Source organism: Antechinus flavipes, chromosome 4 (genome assembly GCF_016432865.1).
Source record: "Antechinus flavipes isolate AdamAnt ecotype Samford, QLD, Australia chromosome 4, AdamAnt_v2, whole genome shotgun sequence".
NCBI lineage: Eukaryota > Metazoa > Chordata > Mammalia > Dasyuromorphia > Dasyuridae > Antechinus > Antechinus flavipes.
Genome location: NC_067401.1, coordinates 246,678,811 through 246,703,822, shown reverse-complemented (window position 1 = coordinate 246,703,822; position 25,012 = coordinate 246,678,811). Strand labels below are relative to the sequence as shown.

The 25,012-nt window shown below is 33.9% G+C and overlaps 1 protein-coding gene across 1 annotated transcript in view; it reads right to left on the bottom strand.

The window, feature by feature from the left end:
* MEI4 (meiotic double-stranded break formation protein 4) overlaps positions 1-24,394 on the bottom strand; it is a 256,106-nt gene extending 231,712 nt beyond the window's left edge. The window contains 1 exon segment of the mRNA XM_051997294.1: positions 24,170-24,394. Coding sequence (XP_051853254.1) covers positions 24,170-24,394 — 225 coding nt within the window.
* Positions 24,395-25,012: the final 618 nt, after the last annotated feature.

The following is a 25,012-nucleotide window of genomic DNA, read 5'->3' as shown; positions in this document are numbered from 1 at the left end:
AGTGCCTCACTGCTGCCCCCTGCAGTCTGGAGAGGAAGCCGGGTAACACACCCAGCCCCTCCCCCAAAGAAAGACTCCAGTTTTTTCTGTTTTTCTTTGGTAGTTTGTCTCTGATTAATAGACAGAATGAGCAAGAAGCTAAAAAGGACTTTAACCCTTGACAGCTTCTACACAGATAGAGAGCAGACTCTAAATCCTGAGGAGACTAAAAACAGACAGTCTCCAGGTGAATCCCCAAAGGAGGAGATCATCTGTTCCTCAGCACAGATGAACCTCATAGAAGTGATTAAAAAGGCTCTCACAAGGGAGCTAGAAGAAAAATGGGGAAAGCAGAGTGAGGCTTGGCAAAAGGAGAGGGAAGCTTGGGAAAAGGAGAGGGAGGCTTGGCAAAAGAGCCTGGAGAAGTCAGTTAAAGAGAGAGTGGATAAAGAAGTAAAATCCTTGAAAAATAGGATTAGTGAACTGGAAACAGAAAATAGCTCTCTAAAAAACAAAATTGGCGAAATGGAAAAAAATTCCACAGAACAAAAGAACTCAATGGGACAATTAGAAAAAGATTTTTAAAAAGTGAGTGAAGAAAATACTTCACTGAAAATCAGAATTGAACAAGTGGAATTGAATGACTTGAGGAGACAAGAAGAATCAGTCAAGCAAATCCAAAAAAATCAAACAATGGAAAAGAATATGAAATACCTTCTGGGGAAGACAACAGACCTGGAAAACAGATCCAGGAGAGACAATCTGAGAATCATTGGACTCCCAGAAAAACATGATGAAAAAAAGAGCCTGGACACTATTTTCCAGGAAATTATCAAAGAGAACTGCCCAGAAGTCATAGGAACAGAAGAAAAAATAAACATTGAAAGGATTCATCGATCACCTACTGAAAGGGATCCTAAAATCAAAACACCAAGGAATATAGTGGCCAAATGCCAGAACCCTCAGATGAAGGAAAAAATATTGCAAGCGGCTAGAAAAACCCAATTCAAGTATCAAGGAGCCACAATAAGGATCACCCAGGATCTGGCAGCATCCACATTAAAAGATCGAAGGGCCTGGAATATGATATTCTGAAAGGCTAAGGAACTTGGTATGCAACCAAAAATAACTTACCCAGCAAGAATGAGCATCTTTTTCCAGGGAAGAAGATGGACATTCAACGAAGTAAGCGAATTTCATCTATTTCTGATGAAAAAGCCAGAACTTAATAAAAAGTTTGATCTACAAATATAGAACTCAAGAGAAATCTAAAAAGGTAAAGATTAATCTTGGGAACTATATTTTGACTATATAGATGTATAAAGAATACATGTATACCTTGTTCTAGAAACTAGATGTGGAAAGGACATTGTACCAGAAAAAGGGTAAAGTGGGGATAGTACATCTCATGAAGAGGCATAGGAAACCCATCATATCTGAGAGAAAGAAGGGAGGGGGATGAATATAGTGGGTATCTTACTGCCTTCAGAATTGGCTTTAAGTGAAAAATCTTAAGACATTCAATCTATGGTGAAACTTCTCCCCCCTCATTGAAAAGTGAGAAGGGAAAAGTGAAAAGGGAAGGAATAAGCTAAGCAGAAGGGAATACGGGAACTGGGAGGAAAAGGGGTAAGATAGGGGGAGGAACTCTAAGGCGGGGGGAGGGATACTAAAAAGGGAAGGCTGTGAGAAGCAAGTGGTGCTCACAAGCTTAATACTGCGAAGGGGGGGAAAGGAGAAAGAAGGGAGAAAAGCGTAATCCGGGGTTAACAAGATGGCAAGCAATACAGAATTGGTCATTCTAACCATAAACGTGAACGGGGTAAACTCCCCCATAAAGAGGAAGCGGTTAGCAGAATGGATTAAAAGCCAGAATCCTACAATATGTTGTTTACAGGAAACACACTTGAAGCGGGGAGATACATGCAGGTTAAAGGTAAAAGGTTGGAGCAAAATCTACTATGCTTCAGGTGAAGTCAAAAAAGCAGGGGTAGCCATTCTGATCTCAGATCAAGCTAAAGCAAAAATTGATCTAATTAAAAGAGATAAGTAAGGGCACTATATCTTGCTAAAGGGCAGCATGGATAATGAAGCACTATCTATATTAAACATATATGCACCAAGTGGGGTAGTATCTAAATTCTTAAAAGAGAAACTAAGAGAGCTGCAAGAAGAAATAGACAGTAAAACTATAATAGTGGGAGATCTTAACCTTGCACTCTCAGAATTAGATAAATCAAACCACAAAATAAATAAGAAAGAAGTCAAAGAGGTAAACAGAATACTAGAAAAGTTAGATATGATAGATCTCTGGAGAAAATGTAATGGAGACAGAAAGGAATACACTTTCTTTTCAGCAGTTCATGGAACCTATACAAAAATTGACCATATATTAGGACATAAAAACCTCAAACTCAAATGCAGTAAGGCAGAAATAGTAAATGCATCCTTTTCAGACCACGATGCAATGAAAATTACATTCAACAAAAAACCAGGGGGAAGTAGACCAAAAAATAATTGGAAACTAAATAATCTCATACTAAAGAATGATTGGGTGAAACAGCAAATCATAGACATAATTAATAACTTCACACAAGAAAACGATAATAATGAGACATCATACCAAAATGTATGGGATGCAGCCAAAGCGGTAATAAGGGGAAATTTCATATTTCTAGAGGCCTATTTGTATAAAATAGAGAAAGAGAAGATCAATGAATTAGGTTTGCAACTAAAAATGCTAGAAAAGGAACAAATTAAAAACCCCCAGTCAAACACTAAACTTGAAATTCTAAAAATAAAAGGAGAGATCAATAAAATTGAAAGTAAAAAACTATTGAAATGATTAATAAAACTAAGAGTTGGTTCTATGAAAAAACCAACAAAATAGACAAACCCTTAGTAAATCTGATTAAAAAAAGGAAAGAGGAAAATCAAATTGTTAGTCTTAAAAATGAAAAGGGAGAATTCACCAGTAACGAAGAGGAAATTAGAGCAATAATTAGGAGTTACTTTGCTCAACTTTATGCCAATAAATTCGACAACTTAAATGAAATAGAAAAATACCTCCAAAAATATAGCTTGCCCAAACTAACAGAGGAAGAAGTAAATATCCTAAACAGTCCCATCTCAGAAAAAGAAATAGAACAAACTATCAATCAACTCCCTAAGAAAAAATCCCCAGGACCAGATGGATTTACATGTGAATTCTACCAAACATTTAAAGAACAATTAACTCCAATGCTAAATAAACTATTTGAAAAAATAGGGATTGAAGGAGTCCTACCAAACTCCTTTTATGACACAGACATGGTACTGATACCTAAACCAGGTAGGCTGAAAACAGAGAAAGAAAATTATAGACCAATCTCCCTAATGAATATTGATGCTAAAATCTTAAATAAGATATTAGCAAAAAGATTACAGAAAATCATCCCCAGGATAATACACTATGACCAAGTAGGATTTATACCAGGAATGCAGGGCTGGTTCAATATTAGGAAAACTATTAGCATAATTGACTATATCAATAACCAAACAAACAAAAACCATATGATCATCTCAATAGATGCAGAAAAAGCATTTGATAAAATCCAACATCCATTCCTAATAAAAACACTTGAGAGCATAGGAATAAATGGACTTTTCCTTAAAATAGTCAGGAGCATATATTTAAAACCATCAGTAAGCATCATATGCAATGGAGAAAAACTGGAACTTTTCCCAGTAAGATCTGGAGTGAAGCAAGGTTGCCCTCTATCACCATTATTATTTAATATCGTATTAGAAACATTAGCCTCGGCAATAAGAGTCGAGAAAGATATTAAAAGGATTAGAATAGGCAATGAAGAAAGCAAACTATCACTCTTTGCAGATGATATGATGGTATACCTAGAGAACCCCGGAGATTCTACTTAAAAGCTATTAGAAATAATTCATAATTTTAGCAAAGTAGCTGGCTACAAAATAAATCCCCATAAATCCTCAGCATTTTTATACATCTCCAACAAAACTCAACAGCAAGCGATACAAAGAGAAATTCCATTCAGAATAACTGTTGATACCATAAAATATTTGGGAATCTATCTACCAAAGGAAAGTCAGGAATTATATGAGCAAAATTATAAAAAAGTCTCCACACAAATAAAGTCAGACTTAAATAATTGGAAAAATATTAAGTGCTCTTGGATCGGCCGAGCGAACATAATAAAGATGACAATACTCCCTAAACTAATCTATTTATTTAGTGCTATACCAATCAGACTTCCGAGAAAATATTTTAATGATCTAGAAAAAATAACAACAAAATTCATATGGAACAATAAAAAGTCAAGAATCTCAAGGGAATTAATGAAAAAAATATCAAATGAAGGTGGCCTAGCTGTACCTGATCTAAAATTATATTATAAAGCAGCAGTCACCAAAACCATTTGGTATTGGCTAAGAAATAGATTAGTGGATCAGTGGAAAAGGCTAGGTTCACAAGACAGAATAGTCAACTATAGCAATCTAGTGTTTGACAAACCCAAAGCCCCTAACTTCTGGGAAAAGAATTCATTATTTGATAAAAACTGCTGGGATAATTGGAAATTAGTATGGCAGAAATTAGGCATGGACCCACACCTAACACCATATACCAAGATAAGATCAAAATGGGTCCATGACCTAGGCATAAAGAACGAGATTATAAATAAATTAGAGGAACATAGAATAGTTTATCTCTCAGACTTGTGGAGGAGAAAGAAATTTGTGACCAAAGATGAACTAGAGACCATTACTGATCACAAAATAGAAAATTTTGATTACATCAAATTAAAAAGCCTTTGTACAAACAAAACTAATGCAAACAAGATTAGAAGGGAAGCAACAAACTGGGAAAACATCTTCACAGTTAAAGGTTCTGATAAAGGCCTCATTTCTAAAATATATAGAGAACTGACTCAAATTTATAAGAAATCAAGCCATTCTCCAATTGATAAATGGTCAAAGGATATGAACAGACAATTTTCAGAGGATGAAATTGAAACTATTACCACTCATATGAAAGAGTGTTCCAAATCATTATTGATCAGAGAAATGCAAATTAAGACAACTCTGAGATATCACTACACACCTGTCAGATTGGCTAAGATGACAGGAAAAAATAATGATGAATGTTGGAGGGGATGCGGGAAAACTGGGACACTAATGCATTGTTGGTGGAGTTGTGAATGAATCCAACCATTCTGGAGAGCAATCTGGAATTATGCCCAAAAAATTATCAAATTGTGCATACCCTTTGATCCAGTAGTGTTTCTATTGGGCTTATATCCCAAAGAAATACTAAAGAAGGGAAAGGGACCTGTATGTGCCAAAATGTTTGTAGCAGCCCTGTTTGTAGTGGCTAGAAACTGGAAATTGAATGGATGCCCATCAATTGGAGAATGGCTGGGTAAATTGTGGTATATGAATGTTATGGAATATTATTGTTCTGTAAGAAATGACCAGCAGGATGAATACAGAGAGGACTGGCGAGACTTACATGAACTGATGCTAAGTGAAATGAGCAGAACCAGGAGATCATTATACACTTCGACAACGATATTGTATGAGGACATATTTTGATGGAAGTGGATTTCTTTGACAAAGAGACCTAACTAAGTTTCAATTGATAAATGACGGACATAAGCAGCTATACCCAAAGAACGAACACTGGGAAACGAATGTGAACTATCTGCATTTTAGTTTTTCTTCCCGGGTTATTTATACCTTCTGAATCCAATTCTCCCTATGCAACAAGAGAACTGTTCGGTTCTGCAAACATATATTGTATCTAGGATATACTGCAACATATCCAACATATAAAGGACTGCTTGCCATCTAGGGGAGGGGGTAGAGGGAAGGAGGGGGAAAAAATCGGAAAAGAAACGAGTGCAAGGAATAATGTTGTCAATATAAAGTAATCATTAAATAAAAAATAAAAATTTAATAAAAAAAAAAGAATTATGTCCAAAGGACTGTCAAACTGCATACCCTTTGATCCAGCAGTGCCATAAATGGATCTGTATCTCAAGATAACTTAAAGGAGGGAAAAGGACCTGTGGGTCCTGTGCAAAAAATTTTTGTAGTTTGTGGTAGCAAAGAATTAAATAAGGAGTGGTGCCATCAGTTGCAAAATGGCTAAACAAGTTGTGGTACATGAAAGGTAATGGAATATTATTGTTCTATGAAAATGATGAACTAGCTGATTTAAGAAAGATCTGAAAAGATTTACATTAACTGATGCTGAGCAAAACAAGTAGAACCAGCTATACCTTGTACACAGTAACATCAAGAATGTATGATGATAAACTATGAAAGACTTGGTTTTTCCAAGTGCTTCAGTGATCCAAGGCAATACCAATAGACTTTAGACAGAAAATGCCATCTGCATCCAGAAAAAGAATTAAAGTGACTGAATGTCAATCAACACATGCTATGTTCACTTCCTTTTTTCCATTTTTTTCTTGACCTATAATTTTTCCTTATTGCTTTGATTTTTCTCTCCTAACATGACTCATAATATGTATTAAAAATAAATAAAAATGAAATGAAAGAGATTAAGGAAAAAAAGAAAAGAAAAGAATCATTCAAGAAAATCAAGAAGATTGTGAGGTAGGGAAGGAAAATTAACCAACTAGAAAAGGAGATAAAGAGTCTTAAATAAGAAAATAATTCCTTGAAAATTATAATGAGATGGGGATGGGGGAATGTTAGAGCCAAGATGGGGAATGTAGACAGGTCTTTGAGTCCCTCCTAGCTTTTCTCAGATCAACACCAGATCAAGCCTCTGAAAGGGGTTTTGAAATGAAAGAACCCACAAATATTTGGAATATAACAAATTTTCAGATATTTTGGAAGAACTTCAGGAATGATCTGTCTCAATCAGGTTGGGGGAAAGTGGCCCAGCACAGGCCCAGTACTAAAGAAGTTCATCTAGGGGGAACAGCTATCTCTACTTCTGGGAATATATTAGAAGGTTATTGGCCAAAATACAGTAGTGTTGGCTATTCTATCCTGGTTTAGAAATCAGTGAAAGAGCAAACTACCTGTGAGGCCTCCAAAGCAACTACAGAAAACAAATAGTAAGCCCCTGAAATCCAGCATAACAATGAACTTGGCCATACCCACTCAATCTGAGAAGGGAGCCAGAAGCATTACCCCCAGGGCTGTGTGAAGCCATTGTCTCCGGAGAGGAAGTTTGGGACAATCTCCTCTTTGCCCTAAGAGCAAACCTCAATAAAAATGAGCAAAAAATCAAAAATAGCTCTGACCCTAGATAACTGTTATAGAGCAAGGAAGAGCAAACCTGAAATCCTGAGAACACTAAAAGCAAAACATCTCCAGAAGAAGCCTCAATGAAGGATAGGAGTTTGTCTCCAACTCGAAAGGCTCTCTTGGAAGAATTCAAAATAATAGTAAAAGAGAGTTACAAGAAAAATGGGGGAAAGGAAATGAGAGTTTTGCAGGAGAGTATGGAAAAGGAAACACAGAAACACATTTGAAGAAAATTCCTTAAAAAACTAATTTGGTGAAATGGATGAAGAAAACAATGCCTGAAAAACAGAATCAGTCAAATGGAAAAAGAGATCAACTCCCTAAAAAACAGAATTGGTATAATAGGAAAAAAAAAAAAAAACAATAAACAAAACAACTCATTTAAAACTTCAATTGGCCAAATGCAAAAGGAAGTAAAAAACTAATTGAATAAAAAAATTCACTGATGAAGCAGATGAGCAGTGTGTGAACCTTAATCTCATCGAATTTGGCTCAAAGACAGAATATCAAGCATATTTAGTGTGACTGAGAAACTTGTCTCATCCTTTAGGGAAGTAGGAGGGGAATGGGAAAAGAAAAGGGGGTAAATCACATAATCTTTGTGATATATTATATTGGCCTTTCCTTTGACTTTTTAATTGAAATAAATAGATAAGAAAAAACAGAATAGAAAGACAAAATAAAAACAAAATAAAACAAAGACATTGTCGTGTCATTAGCACATATTTTGTTTTCATTGTTCAGTCATGTCTGACTTTTAGTTGACCCCATTTAACAGTTTCTTCACAAAGATAATTGAGTGGTTTGCCATTTCCTTCTCTAACTCTCTTTTCCAGAGAAGGAAACTGAGGCAAACACGGTTAAGATACCTATCCAAGGTCATATAGCTAGTGTATGAAACCAAACATAAACTCAAGTTTTCCTGACTTCAGGCAATGGAGCTCTACCTACAAAAACTTTTCAACTTAATGTTAATTAACCAATCAATTAATTAATTAATTAAGCCAATCAATTAATTAAAAATTAATAATTTAATCAAAATTATCCATTTTGCATTTCATAATGTACTTCTTTGCCTGCATTCAATAAATTTTGGCATGTTGTCTCATTATTATCATTCCCTTGGATAAAATTATCAATTATATTTATGATTTGTCATTTAACTTGCTCTTTCTTTAGAATTAGATTAATTTGCAATTAACTTTTGGTCTATTCTCCCTGGCCCTTTATTACATATAATTTTTATTGCACCATAACTTTAAAAAGATGCATTTACTATTTTTGTCTTTCTGCATTTGATTTTGAAGGGTTTATGCTTTAATGCATGCTCAATTTTTGTGTAGGTAACATGTACAGTTGAGAAAAATAGATGTTCTTTTCCATCCCCATTCAATTTTCTCCAAAGGTTTATCATACTTAAGTTTTCTAAAATTCTATTTTACCTCTTTTTAAAAAATTTTTTATTTATTTATTTATTTATTTTTTTAGCTGAGGCAATTGGGCTGAGGGCAATTGTGTGACTTGCCCAGGGTCACACAGCTAGGAAGTGTTAAGTCAAATATGGGCCATATTTGAACTCCGGTTCTACTGCCTCCTGACTTCAGTGCTGGTGCTCTATCCACTGTGTCACCTAGCTGTCCCCTTAACTACTTTCTTATTTATTTTGTGATTTGATTTATCGAGTTCTGAAAAAACAAGCTTCAGATTCTCCACTAGCATAGTTTTTCTAGTTGTTTCTTCTTGCAGTTCTCTTAACTTCTCTAGGAATTTGGATGCTATACAGAATATAGAATGAATACAATTCTTTGGAGAGTAATATGAATTTATACACAAAACAATCCTAAACAATACATGCCCTTTGACATAGACATAACAATTCTACATCTATAATCAAAGACATCAAAGAAAGAGGAAAAGATCCTATATGTATAAAATATTTATAGCAACTCTTTTGTGGCAGCAAAAATAAATAAAACTGAGAACTAAGGATGTGTGTATTAATTGAGGAAAGGAGAAATAACCTGCAGTATTTGAATGGGACAGAATACTATTTTGCTATAGGAAATGAGTAAATAAAATGATTTTTTTAAAGATTTAAAGTTATATATGTGCATTTATTTTTTATATATGGTCATGTAAGTCATTCTGGGAGAGAAATTTCAGAATAAAAAAAATCACAAAAAAGAAAAAAAAAAGAATACACTGGAAACAAACAGTACTTTAATCCAAATTTAATTTCCATAGTTCTCTGATGGATGACATTTTCCATCCAAAATTTATTGGAACTGCTTTGGATCACTAAATTGTTGAAAAGAGCTAAGTCTATTATAGTTGATCACCACACAATGGTGCTATGTTGTGTACAATGTTTTCCTAGTTTTGCTCACTCCATTTAGCATCAATTCATGTAAGTCTTTCCAGGCTTTTCTGATATCAGCTTGTTTATCAGTTCTTATAGAACAATAACATTCTATTACTTTAATATATCAAAACTTATTCAGCCATTCCCCAATTGATAAGACACCCACTCATTTTCCAATTCTTTGTCACCACAAATAGAATTGCTACAAACATTTTTACATATATGAGTCCTTTTCCCTTCTTTATGATCTCTTTAGGATGCAGACTTAATGGCAGACTTGGTGAATCAAAGAGTATGCAGTTTTATAGTCCTCTTGGCATCATTCCAAATTGCTCTCCAAAATCACTGGATCAGTTCAGAACTCTGCCAACAATGCATTAGTGTCCCAGCTTTCCCACATCCCCATTCAACATTTATCATTATCTTTTTCTATCATCTTAGGCCATCTGATAGGTATGAGATAGCACCTCAGAGTTCTTTTAATTTACATTTCTTTATTCCATAGTTATTTAGAGCATTTTTAATATGACATAGATGACTTTAATTTCTTCATCTGAAAATTGTTCACATCCTTTGACCATTTATCAGTTGGCAAAAGGCTTGTGTAGTCTTATAAAATTGACTTAGTTCTCTATACATTTTAGAGATATGGCCTTTATCAGAAACATTGGAAGAAAAACTTTCCTAGCTTTCTGCTTCCTGTCTAATCTTGACTGCATTTTAGTTTTGCTTGTGAAAAAACTTTCTAATTTAATGGAATCAAAATTTCATAATGTTCTCTAATCCTTGTTTGGTCATAAATTCCTTGCTTCTCCAAAGTTCCGGCAGAGCAACTATCCCTTCCTCTCTTTGTTTGCTTATAGTATCACCCTTTATGTCTAACTGATGTATCTATTTCAAAATTTTCTTGGTATAGAGTGTTAGAGGGTGGTCTATGCCTAGTTTTTGACATGCTGTTTTCTAGTGTTCCCAGCAATTCTTATCAAATTCTGTCTGCGTACTTGTCCCAGAAGCTTAAGTCTTTGGGTTTATGAAACAGTAGATTACTATAATCATTATTATTATGTCTTGTGTACTTACTCTTTTCCATTGATCTACCACTCTATTTCTTAGCCAGCACCAGGTTTTGATGATTGCCACTTTATAATACAGTTTTAGTTCTGATACTGCTAAGTGATTTTTAAAAGATATGGAAATATATAATTGTATTGATGTAGAATGAAGTAAGTGGAACTGGAAGGATAGTTTATATTATAATATAAATGATTTTATAACATCAATATTATAATCAATTTGTTTTTCTTGAATATGCATATTTATTTCAGAGAACTTTTTTGTTTTCTCAACTAGAAAAAAAAACAGATATTTCTTTCTTTCCTTTCTCTCTTTCTTCTTAATAGATACTATGGGTATCATATGTATGAAATGCAGCATGAACTTTCAGTTTAGATCATACTATTATTAGCTTTATTATAATAAAAATTTGAGTCACTAATAAATACTAGAACTTTCAAAGTAGCCCAAAATAGATAAAAGAAAGTAATGAATGTATCAATATCAGTGCAAATGTGATTAGAATATATGAAAAATACTTAAATTTAATGGACTATGAGTGACATGATTCATTAGAATATCAATGGTTCTCATAACTGTTTTTGAAGCAAAAATAACAAGCATCATAATTGTAAAAGTCTAACTGAGCTGGAGCATAAGATGAACTAAAAAAAAGAGCAATACCTAGGATCCTTCAGTAGAGCTAAGGGGAAGGACTGAAAATGGATAGAGATCTCAGATTCTCTGGCATAGCTATAATAGTTAAACCTATGATGGCAGAAAGGGAAAAAAAGATGGCAATATGTTACACTAATTTTTTTTTTAAGTATGAGTTGGCAAAGATGACAACAGAGGTCTCTTTCAACTCTCAAATTCTGTGATTTTGTTGAACTAGGTTTCAATCTTGCTTCTGTTACTTAAGAGCATGTTATATGGATCAAATGTTTCTAAGTTTTTTTAGCTATAAAAGTGTAAATCATTATACTTGTGAGGTATAATATTATTAAAGATTATTGTGAGGATTAAATGAGATCCTCAATGTAAAGTAGTTTAAAAACCATTAAATATCATGTATTCCTGCATGTATAATAGTAATCTATTATTTTCCCTTTAGAATGTTTGTTTCTTCACTTGTTTCAAGTGTCTATCAAATAAATAAAACAAAATGTACTTTGAAGCCAAACTGGACTATTAGCAGTCGTTTATACTCATTATTTTATCAGTTTCTACCTCTGTACATTTGTATAAGCTACCCTCCATACCTGACATTTACTGCCTTCACATTTCCCATATCTCAAAATCTTATCTTTTTAATCTCCTTCCCACCTCAAATTATCTTGTATATATTGATCTGTGTTCATGTTGTAATCCCTCAGTGGAATGAGAACTGTTTTCTTTTTGTATCCCTTAGATGCAGCATTATGTTTTGAATATATGAAGACACCAAATAAATGTGTGCTGAATTTAAAAGATTTAGAGGAAAGCTTGCACTATACAGAACAGCTTCTAAATGGACAATTTTATGGGAAAAACATAGGCAAAGATTGCAGAAGATGAAAAGGCCTGGATAATGTTCATTTGCACTACTGAATTATAATGAAATTATGACACCACTGAAATTCTGAAAAGAATTAGTGAGATAGCCTAAATTTTTAAAACGCTCCTGCTTGCCTTCTCTCAAGATGATGGTATAAAAACATAAATGTCAATGCAAAGAGAGTTTTCAACTTATAAGTAACTTTATCTCCATTCAACAAAGTTATAATATAGTAAATACAAACATTTCTATTATGTTTTCCTACCTGTTTTTTTCGAGCAGAATGTATTTAGAATAAGATCTTGGATTTGCCTGAGAAACCAGTGTGGATGCATAAGGGACTCTTTAAATATTAAATATTATTCAGGAATTGTCTTTTGGTTTCTGGGAGGATCAATTGACTTCAATTTATTAATTATCTGCTAGCAATATTAATAAATTGATTATAAATAACTCAGAAACTATCTCCTGAAATTTTCATGCTTCACAATGTTACTATAATCTTTGCACTAGAAATGACAAAACAAAAATTACTAAATTAGTTACCACCCTCGATGATTTCAAGTCTTCTTGCCCAAATGAACTCCACTTTCAAATACTGAAAGAACTGAAAGATATGATAACTAGCCAAATATAAATGATATTTGAAAAACCACTGAAAATGGAAGAGGTAAAACCCCTTCCATTGCAGAAGGATAAATATTGTTCCATTTTTCAAAATAAACAAGAGAATGGTCTGCAAACTTTAGGAAGATTAGTTTCTCTTTGTTTCTCCCCCTATCCCTGAGGAAAATTCTAGATTGGATCATTAAGGAAAACATTTAATAATAATAATATCAAGCATATAAATATAAATATCACTTAAAGTTTTTGAAGAACTCTACAAATATTATTTAATCCTCACAATCACCCTAAGAAGAAAGTGCTACTAATATATTTGCATTTTATAGATGAGAAAAATGAAGCAGACAGAGCTTGAGAAACTTGCCCAATGTCTTAAAGCTAGTAAAAATCTACAGCAGGATCTGAACTCAGGTCTTCCTGATTTCAGATCCAATTTCTTAACCACTATGATCCCTAGCAGGAAAATGTGAATACTAAGTTAGCATGGTCTCATGACAAATAAATCTTAGCAAACTAACCTTATTTCCTTTGCAGCCATGACTACCAAGTGAACAGAATACAGGCATTCTGTAGAACAATTTATTTAGATTTTAGTGAAACTTTTAACACAACATATCATTCTAGTCCTATGAAAAAGGTGGCAAGATGTGGACTGGATGATAATAGGAGCAGATGAATTAAAAACTGTTTTGGATGGCTAGAATCAAAGAGCAAATGGTAATGGACTCATGTCAATCTCACAGGAAGTGTTCAATGAAGTATCCCAGGGATTTATGCTTGATCTTGTGTTCTTTCACATTGCTATCCAAGACTTGCATCACTCATGGATTGTATGCCCATAATTTCTTTTGATGAAAAAAAGATAGGAAGGATAGCTAACACAACAACAAAGGAATCAAAATAATTTTAATAAGCTGGAACAATGATTGGCAAACGAGAGTCAAATTCTTTTTGTCCTACTGATGAGCTAAGAATTTTTTTTTACATCTTTAAATACAATTAATCTTTATTTTAAAATGTAAAATCTATATTTAACCCACAAAGCCATAAAAATCAGGCAACATCAGATTTGGACCACAGGCCCACTCCTAGGGCTAGAACACTAAACACAATCTCAATAAAATGAAATTCAATAGAGCTAAAAAGTAAACTTGCACTTAGGTATAAACATCAACTTTAGATGTAAAAGATAGGGGATGCATGGAGAAATGACAGTTATTCTAAAAAAAAATTCACTTGCAGTAGGCTGCAAGTTCAACATATCATGTGGTGGCTAGAAAATATAACATAACATGAACTTAAGTTGCATTGGACAGCATATCTTCTTGAAATAGGGAGGTGATAGTTGCACACATTTTTGGTCTCATCATACTTCATCTGGAACATACTGTTGTTCAATTCTGGGCACCACAGATTAAGAAAGACAATGATAAAATGAAAAAATGTCTTGAAGAAAGGAAGCATGATGGTTAAAAGGTCTTGATTTCATGACATATAAGAACTTGTTACATTTAACATGAGGAAAAGAAAACAAGTGAAAGCTGTCTTCAGGTATGTGAAGGGCAGTTATATACCAATGAGATTAGAATTGTTGTGTTATACCCCACAAGGTCAACTGAAAAGTAAAAAGTGGAAGTACAAAAAGGCCTATTTAGATTTGAGGCAACAAAAAACTTCTCTCAATTTAGAGCTATTCGAAAAATAGAAAAGGCTACTTGAAGAAAAAATGAATTCCCTGTCATTAAGGGCCTTCAAGCAGAAGCTAGATGATCACTTGAGAGGTAGCTGTACTGGAGATTCCATTTGTATACTAGTTGGACAAGATGATGGCAAAGCTCCATTCTAAGTCACAAATTTTGTGACTTTTGTGATCTGAGTTTCAATCTTCCTTCTGTTTCTTAGAATAACTGATTCAAATGTACTGTATTCTCTTTTCTTTGATATATCTACATGACCTATCTCAAAATGTTGTGAATATTAAAAACATTTATGTGTGTATATATGCATATATTGACACATACATATGTATTTATACACACATGCAAATATACATTAATATATGTAACTACGCACACACATATAGTAGTTTAAAAATCACAAAACACTGGTGTGCCTTATCAATCCACAAACATGTATTAAGTGCCTACTATGTGCCAAATTATTTTAAGTACTGGGGATACAAAGCTTCTTTAGGAAGCTTACAGTCTTATAGGGAAAGATAACATATATTAGGAAGCTGAAAAGGGTTTGGGGAAGGTATCTGACTTAATGGAGAATAGATATCAACTATTAGTATTTTCTCTCTTTAAAAAATTTGATAGAATTATTTGCCTCTTTTAATGTTTATCTGTTCATTCAATCTTTTTTTTTAACATAACTGTCTAAATTTGGCCATTACTTTCTTACATATGAAATTGAAGTTAGCTTTTGGGAAGTTAGAAAATATCAGAAGATCAAGGTAGAATTTGCAAGCAATCTCCTGAACACACAGGATTTCACTCTAACATTTTCTTAAGTATCTTTTCATAGGTAGAGTTAAAATAGAAATGAACTGAATCTCTTTGTATATTATACATGTATATATGTGGGTTTTATACAATAATTACATTATGACACTCTTTTCAGGTTTATAATGGACCATATTGGAACACTTAATCCTCTTAGATGATATATTATATCACATCTTTAAGTTGTAATATAATATAGAGATGGAAGCTCTTAAGCTGACATAACCAAGATTGAAGAGCAGTATATGTCCTCAGCAAGCAAAATGAATCAATATTCTATTTATATTTCCGTTATCAAAGCTTAGCATTTGTTAGCTTCAATAAGACCTTTTATCTTTCCAGAATTTCCTTAATGATAGTGCCTTCCCTCTTGAATTGTCTCTAAATTATCCTTATTAAAATAATCTAAGAATAATCTTAAGAAACATCATAATGATCCTAACTATATTGTAATTTATCCTTTAGTAGAGATAATCTTTAGTTATGTCTAATTTATTATATGTCATAATTCCATATAGTTGTTTGCTTGTTGGTTCTCCTTACCCCTTAAATTGGGGATATTTTTGTCTTTCTCTGTATTCTCAGTACAGAGGATAGTGCCCAGCAGAGTAAGTTCTGAATAACAGTATGTTTCCTTTGAGCCAATAATAGGTCTATGTCTAATTTTGTTATTTGAAACAATAATTTTTTTATGTAATGCAAAAACAAAATTCATACTTATATTTTTTTTTTTTTTTAATAATAAATTTTATTTTATTTAATAATAACTTCGCATTGACAGAATCCATGCCAGGATAATTTCTACACGACATTATCCCTTGCAATCACTTATGTTTCGTTTTTTCCCCCTCCCTCCCTCCTCCCCCCCCCCCCAGGATGGCAAGCATTCCTATATATGCTAAACATGTTGCAGTATATCCTAGATACAATACATATTTGCAGAACCAAACAGTTCTCTTGTTGCACAGGGAGAATTGGATTCAGAAGGTAAAAATAACTCGGGAAGAAAATCAAAAATGCAAATAGTTCACATTCATTTCCCATTATTCCTTCTTTGGGTGTAGCTGTTTCTGTCCATCATTTCTCCAATGAAACTCAGTTAAGTCTCTTTGTCAGAGAAATCCACTTCCATCAGAATACATCCTCATACAATATCGTTGTCGAAGTGTATAATGATCTCCTGGTTCTGCTCATCTCGCTTAGCATCAGTCCATGTAGGTCTCTCCAAGCCTCTCTGTATTCATCCTGCTGGTCATTCCTTACAGAGCAATAATATTCCATAACATTCATATACCACAATTTACCCAGCCATTCTCCAAGTGATGGGCATCCATTCATTTTCCAGTTTCTAGCCACTACAAACAGGGCTGCTACAAACATTTTGGCACATACAGGTCCCCTTCCCTTTTTTAGTATCTCTTTGGGGTATAGGCCCAATAGAAACACTGTTGGATCAAAGGGTATGCACAGTTTGATAACTTTTTGGGCATAATTCCAGATCGCTCTCCAGAATGGCTGGATTCGTTCACAACTCCACCAACAATGCATCAATGTCCCCGTTTTCCCGCATCCCCTCCAACATTCATCATTGTTTTTTCCTGTCATCTTAGCCAATCTGACAGGAGTGTAGTGATATCTCAGAGTAGTCTTAATTTGCATTTCTCTAATCAATAGTGATTTGGAACACTCTTTCATGTGAGTGGTAATAGTTTCAATTTCTTCATCTGAAAATTGTCTGTTCATATCCTTTGACCATTTATCAATTGGAGAATGGCTTGATTTTTTATAAATTTGAGTCAGTTCTCTATATATTTTGGAAATGAGGCCTTTATCAGAACCTTTAATTGTAAAGATGTTTTCCCAGTTAGTTACTTCCCTACTAATCTTGTTTGCATTCGTTCTGTTTGTACAAAGGCTTTTTAATTTGATATAATCAAAATTTTCTATTTTGTGATTGGTAATGGTCTCTAGTTCATCTTTGGTCACAAATTTCTTTCTCCTCCACAAGTCTGAGAGATAAACTATCCTATGTTCCTCTAATTTATTTATAATCTCGTTCTTTATGCCTAGGTCATGGACCCATTTTGATCTTATCTTGGTATGTGGTGTTAAGTGTGGGTCCTTGCCTAATTTCTGCCATACTAATTTCCAGTTATCCCAGCAGTTTTTATCAAATAATGAAATCTTATCCCAAAATTTAGAATCTTTGGGTTTGTCAAACACTAGATTGCTATAGTTGACTATTCTGTCTTGTGAACCTAACCTTTTCCACTGATCAACTAATCTATTTCTAAGCCAATACCAGATGGTTTTGGTGACTGCTGCTTTATAATATAATTTTAGATCAGGTACAGCTAGACCACCTTCATTTGATTTTTTTTTCATTAATTCCCTTGAGATTCTCGACTTTTTATTGTTCCATATGAATTTTGTTGTTATTTTTTCTAAATCATTAAAATATTTTCTTGGAAGTCTGATTGGTATAGCACTAAATAAATAGATTAGTTTAGGGAGTATTGTCATCTTTATTATATTTGCTCGGCCTATCCAAGAGCACTTAATATTTTTCCAATTATTTAAGTCTGACTTTATTTGTGTGAAAACTTTTTTGTAATTTTGCTCATATAATTCCTGACTTTCCTTTGGTAGGTAGATTCCCAAATATTTTATGCTATCAACAGTTATTTTGAATGGAATTTCTCTTTGTATCTCTTGCTCTTGGATTTTGTTGGTGGTGTATAAGAATGCTGAGGATTTATGGGGATTTATTTTGTATCCTGCTACTTTGCTAAAATTATGAATTATTTCTAATAGCTTTTTAGTAGAATCTCTGGGGTTTTCTAGGTATACCATCATATCATCTGCAAAGAGTGATAGTTTGGTTTCCTCATTGCCTACTCTAATTCCTTTAATCTCTTTCTCGACTCTTATTGCAGAGGCCAGTGTTTCTAATACAATATTGAATAATAATGGTGATAGTGGGCAACCTTGCTTCACTCCAGATCTTACCGGGAAAGGTTCCAGTTTTTCCCCATTGCATATGATGCTTACTGAAGGTTTAAAATATATACTCCTAACTATTTTAAGGAAAAGTCCTTTTATTCCTATGCTCTCAAGTGTTTTTATTAGGAATGGCTGTTGGATTTTATCAAATGCTTTTTCTGCATCTATTGAAATGATCATATGGTTTTTGTTTGGTTGGTTGTTGATATAGTCAATTATGTTAATAGTTTTCCTAATATTGAACCAGCCCTGCATTCCTGGTATAAATCCTACTTGGTCATAGTGTATTATCCTGGGGATGATTTTCTGTAATCTTTTTGCTAATATTTTATTTAAGATTTTAGCATCAATATTCATTAGGGAGATTGGTCTATAATTTTCTTTCTCTGTTTTCAGCCTACCTGGTTTAGGTATCAGTACCATATCTGTGTCATAAAAGGAGTTTGGTAGGACTCCTTCAATCCCTACTTCTTCAAATAGTTTATTTAGCATTGGAGTTAATTGATCTTTAAATGTTTGATAGAATTCAGATGTAAATCCATCTGGTCCTGGGGTTTTTTTCTTAGGGAGTTGATTGATAGTTTGTTCTATTTCTTTTTCTGAGATAGGAGTGTTTAGGATATTTACTTCTTCCTCTGTTAGTTTAGGTAAGCTATATTTTTGGAGGTATTCTTCTATTTCATTTAAGTTGTCGAATTTATTGGCGTAAAGTTGGGCAAAGTAACTCCTAATTATTGCTCTAATTTCCTCTTCGTTAGTGGTGAGTTCTCCCTTTTCATTTTTAAGACTAACAATTTGATTTTCCTCTTTCCTTTTTTTAATCAGATTTACTAAGGGTTTGTCTATTTTGTTGGTTTTTTCATAGAACCAACTCTTAGTTTTATTAATCAATTCAATAGTTTTTTTACTTTCAATTTTATTGATCTCTCCTTTTATTTTTTGAATTTCAAGTTTAGTGTTTGATTGGGGGTTTTTAATTTGTTCCTTTTCTAGCATTTTTAGTTGCAAGCCCAATTCATTGACCTTCTCTTTCTCTATTTTATACAAATAGGCCTCTAGAGATATGAGATTTCCCCTTATTACCGCTTTGGCTGCATCCCATACATTTTGGTATGATGTCTCATTATTATCATTTTCTTGGATGAAGTTATTAATTATGTCTATAATTTGCTGTTTCACCCAATCATTCTTTAGTATGAGATTATTTAGTTTCCAATTATTTTTTGGTCTACTTTCCTGTGGCTTTTTATTGAATGTAATTTTCAATGCATCATGGTCTGAAAAGGATGCATTCACTATTTCTGCCTTACTGCATTTGAGTTTGAGGTTTTTATGTCCTAATATATGATCAATTTTTGTATAGGTTCCATGAACTGCTGAAAAGAAGGTGTACTCCTTTCTGTCCCCATTACATTTTCTCCAGAGATCTATCATATCTAATTTTTCTAGTATTCTATTTATCTCTTTGACTTCTTTCTTATTTATTTTGTGGTTTGATTTATCTAATTCTGAGAGTGCAAGGTTGAGATCTCCCACTATTATAGTTTTACTGTCTATTTCTTCTTGCAGCTCTCTTAATTTCTCTTTTAGGAATTTAGATGCTACACTACTTGGTGCATATATATTTAATATAGATACTTCTTCATTATTCATTCTACCCTTTAGCAAGATATAGTGCCCTTCCTTATCTCTTTTGATTAGATCAATTTTTGCTTTAGTTTGATCTGAGATCAGGATGGCTACCCCTGCTTTTTTGGCTTCACCTGAAGCATAGTAGATTTTGCTCCAACCTTTTACCTTTAACCTGCATGTATCACCCCGCTTCAGGTGTGTTTCCTGTATACAACATATTGTAGGATTCTGGCTTTTAATCCATTCTGCTAACCGCTTCCTCTTTATAGAGGAGTTTACCCCGTTCACATTTATGGTTAAAATGACCAATTCTGTATTACTTGCCATCTTGTTAACCCCGGTTTATGCTTTTCTCCCTTCTTACTCCCTTACCCCCTCCCTTACCCCCCTTCCCAGTATTAAGCTTGTGAGCTCCCCTTGCTTCTCACAGCCCTCCCTTTTTCAGTATCCCTCCCTCCCCTTAGAGTTCCCCCCCCCCAACTTACCCCTTTCCCTCCCAGTTACCGTATTCCCTTCCACTTAGCTTATTCCTTCCTTTTTCACTTTTCCCTTCTCACTTTTCAATGAGGTGGGAGAAGTTTCACCATAGATTGAGTATGTCTAAAATTCTTCTCTTACTGCCAATTCTGAAAGCAGTAAAATACTCACTATTTTCATTCCTCTCCATTCTTTCTCTCAGATTTACTAGGTTTTCTTTGCCTCTTCATGAAATGTAGTACCCCCACTTTCCCTTTTTTCTAGTACAATGTCCTTTCCACAACTAGTTTCTAGAACAAGGTATACATGTATTCTTTATACATCTTTACAGCCGAAATATAGTTCCCAAGATTAATCTTTACCTTTTTAGATTTCTCTTGAGTTCTGTGCTTGTAGATCAATTTTTTGTTAAGTTCTGGCTTTTTCATCAGAAATAGATGAAATTCGCTTATTTCGTTGAATGTCCATCTTCTTCCCTGGAAAAAGATGCTCAATCTCGCTGGGTAAGTTATTTTTGGTTGCATACCAAGTTCCTTAGCCTTTCGGAATATCATATTCCAGGCCCTTCGATCCTTTAATGTGGATGCTGCCAGATCCTGGGTGATCCTTATTGTGGCTCCTTGATACTTGAATTGGGTTTTTCTAGCCGCTTGCAGTATTTTTTCCTTTGCCTGAGGGTTCTGGCATTTGGCCACTATATTCCTTGGTGTTTTGATTTTAGGATCCCTTTCAGTAGGGGATCGATGAATTCTTTCAATGTCTATTTTACCTTCTGTTTCTATGACTTCTGGGCAGTTCTCTTTGATAATTTCCTGGAAGATAGTGTTCAGGCTTTTTTTTTCATCATACTTTTCTGGAAGTCCGATGATTCTCAGGTTGTCTCTCCTGGATCTGTTTTCCAGGTCTGTTGTCTTCCCCAGAAGGTATTTCACATCCTTTTCCATTGTTTGATTTTTTTGGATTTGCTTGACTGATTCTTCTTGTCTCCTCGAGTCGTTCAATTCCAATTGTTCGACCCTGATTTTCAGTGAGGTATTTTCTTCACTCACTTTTTTAAGATCTTTTTCTAATTGTCCGATTGAGTTCTTTTGTTCTGTGGAATTTTTTTCCATTTCGCCAATTTTGTTTTTTAGAGAGCTGTTTTCTGTTTCCAGTTCACTAATCCTATTTTTCAAGGATTTGGTTTCTTTATCCACTCTCTCTTTAACTGACTTCTCCAGGCTCTTTTGCCAAGCCTCCCTCTCCTTTTGCAGAGCCTCCCTCTCCTTTCCCCATTTTTCTTCTAGCTCCCTTGTGAGAGCCTTTTTAATTTCCTCCATGAGATTCATCTGTGCTGAGGGACATAAGGTCTCTTCCTTCGGGGATTTACCTGGGGACTGTTTGTTTTTAGTCTCCTCAGGGTTTGGAGTCTGCTCTTTATCTGTATAAAAGCTGTCCAGGGTTAAATTCTTTTTCAGTTTCTTGCTCATTCTGTCTATTTATCAAAGACAAACTATCAAAGAAACAGAAGGAAAAAAAACCCCTTGAATGGAGGCTGCTTTCTTTGGGGGAGGGGCAGGGTATTCGTGAGGCACAGGTCCTACTGTGCTATGGCGCCTGCGCACTGAGATCCGAGCGGGCTAAGACACTGTGGGGGAGGGGTGGCCAGGTCCCGAGAAGCTCCAGCTGTTTGGGATTGTATTCTTCACCCCCGGTGTTTTTAGCTTCTCTGCTGAGCTGCTGACTTGCTCCTATAGCAAAGCTCTTACCGCAGAGACGGCTGCGATCGCGTCCTACCCCCTCTCCGGTCCACCCGGTTCTGAGCTGCTATCTGTGCTCTGGTTGCCGCTGCTGCCCGCAGACTGCTTCCAAATACCGTCCCCGCCCTCGCGCAAAAACAGACCTTTCTTGACGAGTCTCAAGGATGGTTTCTCTTGGTAAGTAATTGTATGGTTTTTTTTTCAGTCGAGCATTAATTCAGAGGCATGAAATGAAATGAATAGTGAGAGAAAAACACGGAGATTACACAGAAGTGTATTTCCTCTCCGCCATCTTGGCCGGAAGTCCCAATTCATACTTATATTTGTGAAATAAAAGTATTTTATTTCTATACAGGTATTAATTCCTAGAAGTAAAAACATCATACTTAGATAAAATAATCAGCCCCCCCCAAAAAAAAAGTGAAGAATTATGATTTTTTTTATACTTGATTTCTAATATTGAAATGAGAGCAACATTTAGTATTTAGTTAGAACAAATGTAAGTGCCATAGTTAATGTATAACAATGATTGTATAATTAGTAGATGTCTGCATTGACACCTAATTACTGGACTACTTTTTCTAAATGGCTTGCTTACTGTTATCATTTATGGCTCTTAAGACCAAAGATTTAACTCAATATAGTAAATAAAAAACAGGGAGGCATTAGGAAAAAGTAGCAATTATCTCATATTAGCTCATTCTTAGCACTTAGTTAAAAACATAAGAGTTTAGAGTTCATTGTTTCATAAGCATTAATCAAATCTCGCTACTAAGGTGCAAGTATCTTTGGGCATTTTTATTAAACTGTATTTCCCATCTCCTATTGTGCAGAACATAAGACTACATTCTAGTTTCATGTTTAATTAATAAGTAATGATATGAGACATAATTGTTTATCTTAGTAATCAAAGTATGTAGTTGAGGTCAGTCCCTTGTATGTAGTAAGACACAAGTGACTTAATTTCTGAAGTGTTTGCAAAACCTTAAAGGCCTATAATTGTTAATTATTATTTGTAATAATGTCAAAAGTGTTCTATAATCTAATTGTAATGAGTGCCCAACTGAATCATTACCCTTCAGAATTTAGACTAAACAAAACCACAAAATAGCATATGCCTTTATTCTGAAGATATAATTTTTGACAATAACACACACTTAAGATAGAAAAAGTATTAATCGTTCAGAGATGATGCTTTTTATCAATGTATGAAAATGTGGTTGAAAAGAAATATACACGGCCAGCAAATCATGTCATTCTTTCCCTACACTATTTGTGATGTGGGTCAGAGGGTAGGGAGAGGAAAACAGAAATTCACCTTTGCTTTGTAGGCATTAGCTGCTGGTTTTAATAAGCCACCCAAACCCAATCTTTCTGTGTGGTATTGCTTGTCAGAGGTTTCACCTCACATTTTCTATATGACACCTGATATACTTCCACATATTCAGATTCTCTTTAGATAAAGGTAAAGCCTATAGTCATAAAACTGAAACTAAAGCCATATCTTGGAGCTGAAAGAAATCTTAGAAGTCAAACTAGTCCAACATCTATACCTGAATCAAGAATCTCTTTTTAAAATATCCCCAACAAATGGTCATTCAGCTTTCAAATGACTACTTCCAAGGACTCTTAAGGACTATTTTTCAAATTATTCCTTAAAAAATACATAAGTAAAACACATTGTCTTAAACTGTGAGAATTTATTCTTTTTTATATTTTTTATTTCTTTTCAATGAATTACTCTGGAAGTCTTAAAATACCTCTTACATAAGTTATATACTTTATAAGAAGTGACTGCTCCAAAAATATAGTAGTTCTTAACTGATTAATCAGTTGATTTTTCTATTGTCCAAGTATTAAAAACTCAACTTCGTGTTTGGAAATGTCTTGAAGTTTATCTCCCCAATAAATTAAGCTGATATATTACTCAAAAAAACTTCACTTACTTACCATTCTTTACATTAGATCTTGGATAGATCTCATTCAAAAGAAGTTTTTGACGTAATTGCAGAACTTCAGTTTCCAAAGTTTCAACTTTTGATCTCCAGTGTCCAATTTGATCAGAAAGCATTTTAGCAAGATACTCTGTATATTCTCTACTGTTTCTGTTTGGTGGTTTTGAGTGGATAATTGCTAGTGCCAGAGCCAATTTTGATGTTTTCAAATACCACGTTTGAACTTCCATCCTGTCTTTAATCCCTATCATTTAGTTAAAAAAAGAAAAAGAAAAAAATACATTAAATTTCTTTTAAAATTACAAAATACAGTCTGCTTATTCAAGTAATTGCACATTTTAAATGTTCCAGATTTAATTAACAGATTATTACTGAAAAATTGCTATAAATTAGCAAAAAGGAGAAAACTATTCTAGACAATTATCTAATAACCTTATTTAATGGGTTTGAGATGTCACAATTAGGAAGTCAAGGAACAAAAAGATTATTTACATTAATCTTAGGAAAAACATAAAATTAAATAATTAATGCAAACTTGACTCCTTCATCCAACATTATAACCAACTAAATCTGTTCTTTGTAATATTTCATACAGTTCTCTTCTTCATTCTGAAATCAGTCCAGCCTCATAATATTGTCTTAATTGATTTCTTTGTTGTATTCTTTGCCTCTTCCAGTCCATCTTTCATATAACTTCCAACTTCAAAAAGATTCCTTTCTCATTTTTTATATTTGTTTTTTTCCTCTGACATGCAGTGGGTCTGTACTACCTTTTAATCATGTTCTTCATTTTCAGCATATCATTTGAGTCCCTATTCCAATGGATTTATAAAACTCAATGTTCCGCT